Genomic DNA, 9,806 nt, shown 5'->3' with positions numbered 1-9,806 from the left:
ATACGAGTATAACATATGAAAGTGAATGTGTTGCAGGACATCATAGTCCCTTAATTTTCAATTAATAATTTTTTCATATTTTGTGAGTTAAAATCCCGTTTTGTATAATACTTCAGTTACGTCTCTATTTTTCGAATGAGTGAAAGTTTTTTGTAACTACCATCTAACATGTGTAATATAATATAACAAATTTAATATTGTGAAGACCGCTTATTAACTATTATTATGATTTTGAATGTTGTTATGTCTGGTAACTAAAACCTATATAAAAATAAGGCTCGAATGAAGAACATAATCTGTCACAAAGTTAATGTTTTGTTTTTGAAAAATAAGCACTGCTTGCATTTATTTATAGTTCCGATTCCGAACTAGTTCCGATTTAAATACACCCTGCAGCCCTGCACATGTGAAGTGGGCTTGACTTTGGTATTTTTTGAAGTTAAGTTTTCGTTCACACCGCTGTCTCCATTTTGCAAAGATGTCCTTTAAGGTAAGCTTTTGCCAGAGATCTGAGTACCACTAAATAACCCCTAACCGCTCAAATGACGCAGCCCATCGATCCGAAGCGCGACGAGATCCGGCGCTATCTGGAGCGCGGCAGCGTCCTAGACTCGCTGACCAAGATCTTCATACGCGTGATCAAGGAGCGGCCCGAGAATCCGATGGAGTACATCCGGAATCACATCGGTGTGGTGCGCCACCAGCACGACAAGTACGAGCGCCTGCAACAGGACCTGCAGCTAGCTAACGAAGAGATTCAGCGGCTGCGTGGCATCATAAACAGCATTAATCCAGAGGTACTACAGGGCCATCCAGGGCCCGTAATTCCAAGTGAAGCTGCCCCGGAGGCTTCCGAACAAGAGGTGGCAGAGCAATCACAGGATGTGGAGCCCACGCAGCAGCAGAACGGAGAATCCACACCGGAGACGCCTTCTGCTTCAGTTGTGGCGGAGGTCAATTCCGCTGTGGAGGCCTGCCAGATTGAGGAGAAAGTGGTGGCTTCCAACGAGGACGTACCAGCCCCAGTTCAACCAAGCCCATCCGTCCAAGTGGAGGCGAGTTCCTCCAACGAGTAGATCTCAGAAGACAGTAGCTCACCAAGCTCACACCAAAAACATCCCATTTTAGAACGCATCCATTTAGAACAAATGTTAAGTATTTTCCTAAATGAAAATGTAAATAAAGCTTGATACAAATATGCATTCCTGCGAATTATGGATTTTTCAAATTTTTATTGAAATCAGTTTCATAATTCATACACGTTTTATATCATTTGTTTATTAATACAAAGGATTATTGATAATACATATTAATAATAGTTAATTTTTAAAAAACACATCTTAAAAATGATGGATGGGGAGGATAGATTTAATGACAAACGGAAAGACGCAAGGGAGTTTCAATGCAAAAATAATAAATTTGATTCTTTTGGATGCAGATATATTCCTGTGGTCCATTTGATCGGACTGCAATGTGGACGAACAAAAACTGATTCAAGGTCGAAACTTAGTGTTTATATTTTCACTTCTTGGCAAGCGTTCTCCTCTACTCAACGATTTCCCATCTTCGATTTTTATGTTTGTTTTGTTTTGGTACTCTTAAGGCCAAAGAGCGCTACGGGGCCCCTTTTCTATATGCTTTGTGACCGACTAAGGTCCAGTCGCTCTCCGTACATCTAATCCAATATTATGCTGGGTGCTCTGCTCGTACGGACCTGTTTACCTAGTGTTTAAAATTTGGACAAAACCTATAATCGCAGGTTGGTGTGTGTTTTGTGTGGGTGTATGGTTGGTCGGTCTGTCGCTAGATATATATATGCGGGGGCTATTAAAAATAAATATGTGGCTTTTAATCATGGTATTTGTCAATGTGTTTTTGTAATTGCGAATCAAATCTCAATTGGGAAAAAAAATTCATTCTTCTGCTTAGGACCCAGGATGTCCTTTTGGTCGAGACGCCACTCCTCCATGCATTTGCTGGCTGTCCGTTGAGGGATTTTCTTGTGAATTTTGACTCGCCCGGCTGCCGATAATAAAAGTGACCAAAAACAGAGAGATAAGATTGAAATGAATGATTCACTGTTCGATTTTTCTGCGATTGGCAGAACTTACGTTTCATCCATAATCTGATGTGTGTGGTTTCGAAGCATTTTATTTCTGGTTGTTGGTGTGTGTGTTTTTGTTTTGTTTGTTGTTTTTAGTTTTTATATAGAAAAAGACTGCTTTTGTTGCTGCATGTGTGATATTACTTTTTACGCTTGTCAGCCGGCTTGAGGATTTGGAACGAGCACATCAGCGTGTCGTCCACGGACATCATGGCGCCGGCGTTGTCGAACTCGCCGCAGTAGTTGGGCGCCGAGAAGAGGGTGACCAGCTGGCGCTTGGAGAAGAATTCGTACCCATCCTCGACGACCTGATGGGCTCGGCAGATGAGATCGAACTCGTGCTTCTGCAAGAACTTGGCCACCACCTCGGCGCCGAAAGTGAAACTGACGCCGCGGTCGTTTTCGCCCCAGCCCATGGTGTCTTTGTCCGGATCGGACCAGAGCAGATCGCAGAGAAGTCCCTGATCGGGCACATCGGTGGGCCGCATGATGCGGCGGATCTGCTCCATGGAGGTCAGATCGGGACTCAGGCCGCCGTGGCAACAGAAGATCTTCTCGTCGACGATGGCCGCCACCGGAAGGCAGTTGAAGCAGTCGGTGAAGGTCTTCCACAACTTGATGCTGTAGCGACGCTTGCATTCGTCGTAGAATCCGTATATGCGATTAATGCTGGCACACTCGTGGTTGCCGCGCAGCAGGAAGAAGTTCTCCGAGTATTTGATCTTGTAGGCGAGCAGCAGGCAGATGGTCTCCAGCGATTGCTTGCCGCGATCGACGTAGTCGCCCAGGAACAGGTAGTTGGACTCCGGTGGGAATCCGCCGTACTCGAACAGGCGCAGCAAATCATAGTACTGGCCATGGATATCACCGCAGATCTTCAGCGGGGCCTCCAGCTCGAGCAGGATTGGCTGCGAGAGGAATATCTCGCGGGACTTCAGGCAGAGGCCGCGGATCTCGCTTTCCGAGAGCTGTACGTTCTTGCCTGGCCGTGCCCCACGCACCTCGAGAAGTCGCGATATTATGCTGTCGATATTCATCACGTCGCCCATGTTTGCGTCTTTTGCTGGTGCACTGCTGCTACTGCTGGGTGTCGTGGTTGCCGCGAACGATGGATAGTAGCGCCGAAATAGCCTCGAAATCTGTAGTTTCCAAATCTATTTCTGCTAAATACTTTTCACAGCTAACTAGTATGAAAATTTCTCCAGTGTGTCCACATTGCCCGAGCAGCAGGAAGGAACGAAACAGGCAGTTAGTCATGCCCAGGTGTGCATGGGTCGTCTCTTTCCCACCCTTTTGCAGCTCTTCTGCGTTGTACGTTGTTAATGGGTGCAAGGGAGACAAAAAGACTACACCTTGGTTAAGCTGCCAGACCGCTGGAAAAGAATATGTGGCCAGACCAAGGACGCCATCTTATCTAATCGATTACTTATCGCTAAGCGATTCGATTGGTTTTTCTGCCTACGCCCGTCTATCATCCAATTAACTGTTAAATTAGGCGGGTTCAAATTTATATAAAATGCTTTTGAACGATATTTTAAGCGGAAAAGCTGATGATGCCGTCTATATTATTGCGGAAATCGGGCAGAATCATCAGGGCTGTCTGGAAACAGCCAAGAAGATGATCTCGGAGGCCAAGAAAGCCGGCTGTCATTGCGTAAAGTTTCAGAAATCCGATTTACCTGCAAAGTTTACACGATCCGCTCTAGATCGAGAATATATAAGCGATCACGCGTGGGGAAAAACTTACGGGGAGCATAAAGACTACCTGGAGTTCTCCAAGGATCAATACCTCGAACTTCAGGCTTTTAGCAAGGAAATAAATGTGGACTTTACAGCTTCTGCTATGGACGAGGTAGTATCTATTAATTGTCTTAATTGAATTGAGATGCTTTTACTTTATCCCTAGAGAGCTTTTTTTCATAAAATTCTTTATCTGAAGGTTTAACTAAAAATAAATAAAGAAGTATAACGTATAAGACAATAATTTAAGAAGTTAATTTGTGGCTAGGTATTTTGAATATACGTTACTGTAAATTTAATTGTCTTCGCATTCATAAAACATTTTTACCCCCGATGTTTTTTTTAACCAGCGCTCCTTGGATTTTCTCGTGGAACTGAAAGTCCCTTTCATTAAAATTGGCTCTGGAGATGCCAACAACTTTCCACTTATAAATAAGGCAGCCAATTTACACTTACCCTTGGTTATCTCCACCGGAATGCAGACCATGACAACTGTAGAAAGGATTGTGCAAACAATGGAGGAGGCTGGAAAAAAGAACTTCGCTCTTATGCACTGTGTTTCATCTTATCCAACTGCTCCAAAGGACTGCAGTTTGCAGTTAATATCCTTGCTGAAGAGGCGCTTTCCCAACGTAGTAATTGGTTATTCGGGCCACGAACTGGGAGTTGGTATCAGTCAAGCTGCTGTTTTGCTCGGTGCACGCATAGTGGAGCGTCATTTTACGCTGGATAAGAATCAAAAAGGATCCGACCATCGATGCTCCCTTGAACCGTACGAATTAAAAATACTGACAACAACAATTAATGATTTTAAAATTTGTGCATTACCGATGTCACCGAAAGACATATTACAAAAACTGAACGACGGTCAAGAACTGGAAGAAGCTCTTCAGGATGTTCAAAGTAAAACAATTTTACCCTGTGAGTTGCCCTGCCGAAATAAACTGGGCAAATCCATTGTGGCAGCTAGGAGTCTCCGAAAAGGACACCGTCTTCAGCTACAGGACATGGCAATCAAAGTTAGCGAGCCAAACGGCATAACTGCTGAAGCATACTTCGACATTATTGGCAAGGAATTAACAGACAATATTGGTGAGGATGAACCCATACTTGGGAGTAGTATAATCCTTTAAGTTAAAGGTTTTGAAAAATACTTGATGTGCAATATGAAATACAAATGTAAATGAATAGCCTGCGAAGTTTTACTCTGCTCCATCGTCGCTGCCGTCATCTTCATTCTCATTCTCGATCATTTCGATATCCTCCTCGAGGTCGCCCTCCTTTTTGTCAGTGGGTTTTTCGTAGACAGCGGTTAATGGAGAAACACACACGCCGTTCCATACGGACATTTCACGCACGATGCTTGTGTTGCCCTCGAGTCCAAGAATGTGTTTGTACCCGCCGTGGGCCAGCACGCGGAGTAACGTTTGCGACGTGTAGCAACACACATCCTGTTGCTCCAGCGTCATGGCAGTGTGCACTCGGATGTGTCCCGGTTCGGTGGGATCTGTGATGCCAGCTGAGCCGGGCAAAAAGAGTCCAGCGGAGAGCAGCTGGAAGACGCGACGGAAGGCCAAATTTATGGGCAGTGCCTGGCGCGACGGATTGTTCATAATGGCCAGGTGAGCGATGAGGTCGAGCATCCATGCTGACAAAGGTGAAAAAGCATCAAAGCGCCTGGTGAGATCCTTAAGAATACGAATAAGCACCTTGATCGAGGAGTGGTGAGCGTTCTCCTCGAACCAACGAGTGTGGCGGATGGCAGCAAGATGGCTCTGCATAAGCTTATGATCCAAGTGAGTCTCGGGCTCAAGCTTGCGCAGATTCTGCGGCAAGGTGGCGATTAAAATGCGCACCTTGGCGTGCACATTTGCGATGTCAAAGCCGCGGTCGTGGACCTGAACAGTGTGCTGGTCGCCTTTGGTAAGTACCTCGGTCTTCATGCTGGCCTTAAGGTCGGCCTCCACCTTCTTGGCCAGGGCATCGACCGACTCCTTGGTGGGCAGGGTCTTCAAAATGACCACCACGTCGGCCACATTATTGCCGGTCAGAATTGTACCCTTTTTAAAGGAGCCAACCTGGCGCACCTCCTCAAGTTGCTATTAAATAACGATATTGAAGATCGACAGTTGGCAAGGAATTTTAATATACTAACACAAGTGGTCAGATCACCGGGGGCCACCACCAGATTGTCCAGCACAGCTTGCACCTTGGTTACTAGATTTCCGATGGCCGTCTGCTCGCTAGGAGTGGGACTCAGGTCCTGGTTACGCTTCAGTAAGGCCTGCAAAATAACTCGTTCATATTACCCGATTTTCTACCCATGTGCGTATATTGATTTATTTTACCGCAGTCAAAGCCGAGTCGTCAACAGCACCGGCGAGTGGAACCTTCGGAAAGAAAACCTCAGCCAGGGTCAAATCGAATGGATGGCGTGGCACAAAGGTTTTCTTGAACGGTGGACGGATGCCCCCGCGCATGGGGCGTCCTCCTCGGAGAGCTCCGCGAACCATATTCCTGTGGGGATGAATTTTAAAGTATTTTCGCGACGCCGGAGCGTTCTACTTTTTTTGGACGATGATAACAGTGTGGCCGAAAATGGACCGGTGAAAAACACCATGCTGTTTAAAACATACCAAGCATATATGTAGATGCATTTTATGGATTATAGTAAATATTGAGGGTATTACATATAAGGCTAAGCTTTGAATTTGTAAGTTTTCAAATTTAACAAACAATTTTTCTCAAAATCTTGCGAAATTTATATTTAAAAAATTTTTGAACTTAGAAGAAAGTAATACATAGTGTTACGCGAAATTATGTTAGATCGGTTTCGAATGTCATGCCCATCACAATCTTAATGTCTGTTAAAAAACTTTATTAATTTGTTTTGCAATTAAGACCAACACAATTCACAGATATTTCAATAAACAAAAACAACCGATAAAAATAAGCTAAGGTCAGCCAAATTTGCAACTTATATGGTTGTTTTTTGTCTATTATCTTGCTTTAAAAATTGTTAGTTTATTTTTTAAAAAAGATTTATTATTAAATTTCAGAGACGAAAAAGTCAATATGCCGTACGACGAAACATAATGAATATTTTTAAGGAAACGCTTATAGAGGGAATTTCAATTTCGACCATGATTTCTAAGTGCACTGGCTTTAAAACAAAAAATTGTGATCTGTTCCCCGTTTCAAGTTTTTCTTGAACAAATTTACTAACATGCACAATAATACATATTTTTAATACAATAATACAATATTTTTAACATCATTTAAAAACAAAAAACTGAATTTGTGTGGCCAAACTTTTAGTAAGCAATGTCTTTTCGGCATTCCGAATTCGGCCACACTGCCGGCCAATTGCTGTGTCATTTTTGTTTCTGTGCGAACGAAGTCGGCTTTTTTATTTTACACATCAAATTACTGTTGCTAAAGCTCAGGAAATATGGCTACGGAACGCTATAGCTTTTCTCTGACCACATTCAGGTGAGGAAACCAGAAAAACTAAACGGGAACAGGAGACTTTTTAGTGAATCTCAACCTGCCGCCATGACTGGGCAATAACTAACATTTTTGCACTCTTGCAGTCCATCTGGAAAGCTTGTCCAATTGGAGTATGCATTGGCCGCTGTATCTGGCGGAGCTCCCTCCGTGGGTATCATGGGTGAGTGTTCAGTAATATTTGTATTATTCGCAAAATATAAAAATCACATTTTTGGGTGCAGCTTCCAACGGCGTCGTCATTGCCACAGAGAACAAACACAAGTCGCCGCTGTATGAGGAGCATAGTGTGCACCGCGTGGAGATGATCTACAAGCACATCGGCATGGTTTACTCGGGAATGGGTCCGGACTACCGCCTGCTGGTAAAGCAGGCCCGAAAAATCGCCCAGACCTACTACCTGACCTACAAGGAGCCGATTCCAGTATCGCAGTTAGTTCAGCGAGTTGCCACCCTCATGCAGGAGTACACCCAGTCTGGGTAAAACTGGAACATCTACCTTTTGTTTTTCTTGATTAACAGATTTTCATTTGATTCTCCAGCGGCGTTCGTCCCTTTGGTGTTTCTCTGCTGATCTGTGGCTGGGATAATGGCCGCCCGTATTTGTATCAGTCCGATCCTTCCGGCGCCTACTTCGCCTGGAAGGCCACTGCCATGGGCAAGAACGCAGTGAACGGCAAAACCTTCCTGGAGAAGCGGTAAGTATAAAGTAAACCCTCAAAATATCTGAATCAAAATCTTAAACAAACTTTCCAACGGCAGCTACAGCGAAGATTTAGAACTGGATGACGCTGTACACACCGCCATCCTCACTCTGAAAGAAGGTTTCGAGGGAAAAATGACTGCCGACAACATTGAAATCGGAATCTGCGATCAAAACGGATTCCAGCGTTTGGACCCCGCCTCGATCAAGGACTACTTGGCTAGCATCCCCTAAACGTTAAACGCCCCGCTCAGATTAACCCAAGCTAAGCTTTTTTTGGATAAGTACGGGACATTAAAAACAAATAAAATTTTCAACTGCGGTGTTATTTAAAATTTAGGATCTTTTAAAAAAGCATTTGATTTACTTGGCTTCGATGGTCTCAAAGTAACCAGCACAAGTCTCCGGATCGAATACGAAGAGATTGCGGTGCGGCGCTTCCATTTTGGTAACCACTTTAATGACTTCTTGGGCCACAACGCCACCAACTACTGCCACAGCTGGAGAAATCTGGGCAAATATCATGCCCAAAGCTTCATCACTAAGGGCGTTGTTGGGCAACAGTTCGTCGCAAATCCCGCGCAGCAATTTCAGATCCGCATCTCTACTCTTGTAGTTGGGATCTCGCTGGTGGGTGGTGCGGAACTTCTGCAGAACACTCAGCAGCAGGACGCCTGGTCCGTTTCGTTTCAGCTTGCGCGAATAACTGGGTGCTGTTATATCAAAATCAATCCAGGCCAAGTAGCCGGGATAATCAACTTCGCGCTGTGTTGGAATGGACACGGTTTCGTACTTCTTTTTCTTATCCGGGTTGGATACGACCTTGTGTTTGATTACATCCCTGAAAACGACAGAGTACAACATAAGTTTATCGTAGGATATTAAGAATATGCAAAGGAAAATGAGGAATTTCAAGATTAAGATACATACTCTACGTAGCTGTGCTTCTGCAGACTGGCAAAATAGAAGCCAAACGTGCCCCAGACATCAGTGGCTATAAACTTTACGCCTAGTTCCCGGCAAATGTTGTCGATGCGCAGCAGCTCTTCGTTGGTCTCGCCATTGACAACTACCACGTCAAACTGGCCAAAGAACTCAGCGGTCTTCTCCTTCAATGGTTCTTTGTCGGCGGAAATGTCCACCATCGGATTAAGCGCCCTTGCCCGAACCAAAGACGCCTCCGCGCGGTTAGTGTTTAGGGATTCACGTGCGGCGAGGAACTGCGAACAAAAGTCTACCTCAGTGACCAGTTTGTCATCCAACAGTTTCACAGAGTTAACACCGGACAGGATGATGTTCTTGGTTATCTCGGCGCCAAGGCCACACAGTCCGGCAATGAGAATCTTGGCAGTGCGCAGGCTGCAAACCACATTTTTGCAAGTTATAATATCGCCATTGCAAAAAGCCGGCTTTTTTTTACACTTACCGCTTTTGGGATTCCAGACCCCATAGTCTAATTTGTCGGTCGTACAGCTCGTTCTCCGCCTCCGTGAGCTCCACGCCCGTCTCATTGGTATCCATTTCCACGCCCATTATTTATTTGAATTGTTAAACGTTAATAATTTGCACAAATCTAAACTTTGTTTGCTAAAAGAATTCAGAAAGACGCCAGCGAAATGCACTAACGCGTTTTAAAAACACCTTAACGCAGTTTAGGGAATTAGTCCTGCCAACTGTTGGCAAATAATGTTTTTTTTTTTAAACGTTTTATTTATGTTAAAAAGATATACGAGTTCCATTTTTATACATTAA

General features: G+C 44.3%; 6 protein-coding genes across 6 annotated transcripts; 3 read left to right on the top strand and 3 right to left on the bottom strand.

Moving 5' to 3' along the window:
* Positions 1 to 377: 377 nt before the first annotated feature.
* LOC108088014 (c-Myc-binding protein homolog) lies at positions 378 to 1,212 on the top strand. Its single transcript, XM_017185625.2, has 2 exons — positions 378 to 490; positions 552 to 1,212. The coding sequence occupies exons 1-2, from the start codon at positions 479 to 481 to the stop codon at positions 1,074 to 1,076; spliced, it is 537 nt and encodes a 178-aa protein (XP_017041114.1). The 5' UTR covers positions 378 to 478; the 3' UTR covers positions 1,077 to 1,212.
* Positions 1,213 to 1,827: 615 nt separating this feature from the next.
* On the bottom strand, positions 1,828 to 3,298 carry LOC108088013 (serine/threonine-protein phosphatase alpha-2 isoform). The gene is made up of 2 exons (XM_017185624.2): positions 2,112 to 3,298; positions 1,828 to 2,022 (listed from the first exon to the last, which is right to left on the bottom strand). Exon 1 carries the CDS (start codon positions 3,151 to 3,153, stop codon positions 2,245 to 2,247), a length of 909 nt encoding a protein of 302 aa, XP_017041113.1. The 5' UTR covers positions 3,154 to 3,298; the 3' UTR covers positions 1,828 to 2,022; positions 2,112 to 2,244.
* A 204-nt stretch (positions 3,299 to 3,502) lies between these two features.
* Positions 3,503 to 5,034, top strand: LOC108088011 (sialic acid synthase). The gene is made up of 2 exons (XM_017185623.2): positions 3,503 to 3,956; positions 4,195 to 5,034. The coding sequence occupies exons 1-2, from the start codon at positions 3,621 to 3,623 to the stop codon at positions 4,975 to 4,977; spliced, it is 1,119 nt and encodes a 372-aa protein (XP_017041112.1). The 5' UTR covers positions 3,503 to 3,620; the 3' UTR covers positions 4,978 to 5,034.
* LOC108088010 (interleukin enhancer-binding factor 2 homolog) lies at positions 4,934 to 6,437 on the bottom strand. The gene is made up of 3 exons (XM_017185622.1): positions 6,193 to 6,437; positions 6,000 to 6,128; positions 4,934 to 5,943 (listed from the first exon to the last, which is right to left on the bottom strand). Exons 1-3 carry the CDS (start codon positions 6,355 to 6,357, stop codon positions 5,047 to 5,049), a joined length of 1,191 nt encoding a protein of 396 aa, XP_017041111.1. The 5' UTR covers positions 6,358 to 6,437; the 3' UTR covers positions 4,934 to 5,046.
* Positions 6,438 to 7,193: 756 nt separating this feature from the next.
* Positions 7,194 to 8,371, top strand: LOC108087955 (proteasome subunit alpha type-2). The gene is made up of 5 exons (XM_017185544.2): positions 7,194 to 7,336; positions 7,438 to 7,514; positions 7,576 to 7,831; positions 7,894 to 8,049; positions 8,114 to 8,371. Exons 1-5 carry the CDS (start codon positions 7,296 to 7,298, stop codon positions 8,286 to 8,288), a joined length of 705 nt encoding a protein of 234 aa, XP_017041033.1. The 5' UTR covers positions 7,194 to 7,295; the 3' UTR covers positions 8,289 to 8,371.
* On the bottom strand, positions 8,360 to 9,695 carry LOC108087953 (SUMO-activating enzyme subunit 1). The gene is made up of 3 exons (XM_017185542.2): positions 9,481 to 9,695; positions 8,985 to 9,413; positions 8,360 to 8,895 (listed from the first exon to the last, which is right to left on the bottom strand). Exons 1-3 carry the CDS (start codon positions 9,585 to 9,587, stop codon positions 8,418 to 8,420), a joined length of 1,014 nt encoding a protein of 337 aa, XP_017041031.1. The 5' UTR covers positions 9,588 to 9,695; the 3' UTR covers positions 8,360 to 8,417.
* Between the last annotated feature and the right edge of the window lie 111 nt (positions 9,696 to 9,806).

Source organism: Drosophila ficusphila, unplaced genomic scaffold, assembly GCF_018152265.1.
Source record: "Drosophila ficusphila isolate 14025-0441.05 unplaced genomic scaffold, ASM1815226v1 contig_791, whole genome shotgun sequence".
Lineage (NCBI taxonomy): Eukaryota > Metazoa > Arthropoda > Insecta > Diptera > Drosophilidae > Drosophila > Drosophila ficusphila.
The sequence above is the reverse complement of the archived record's forward strand: the minus strand, read 5'-3'. Positions and strand labels throughout refer to the sequence as shown.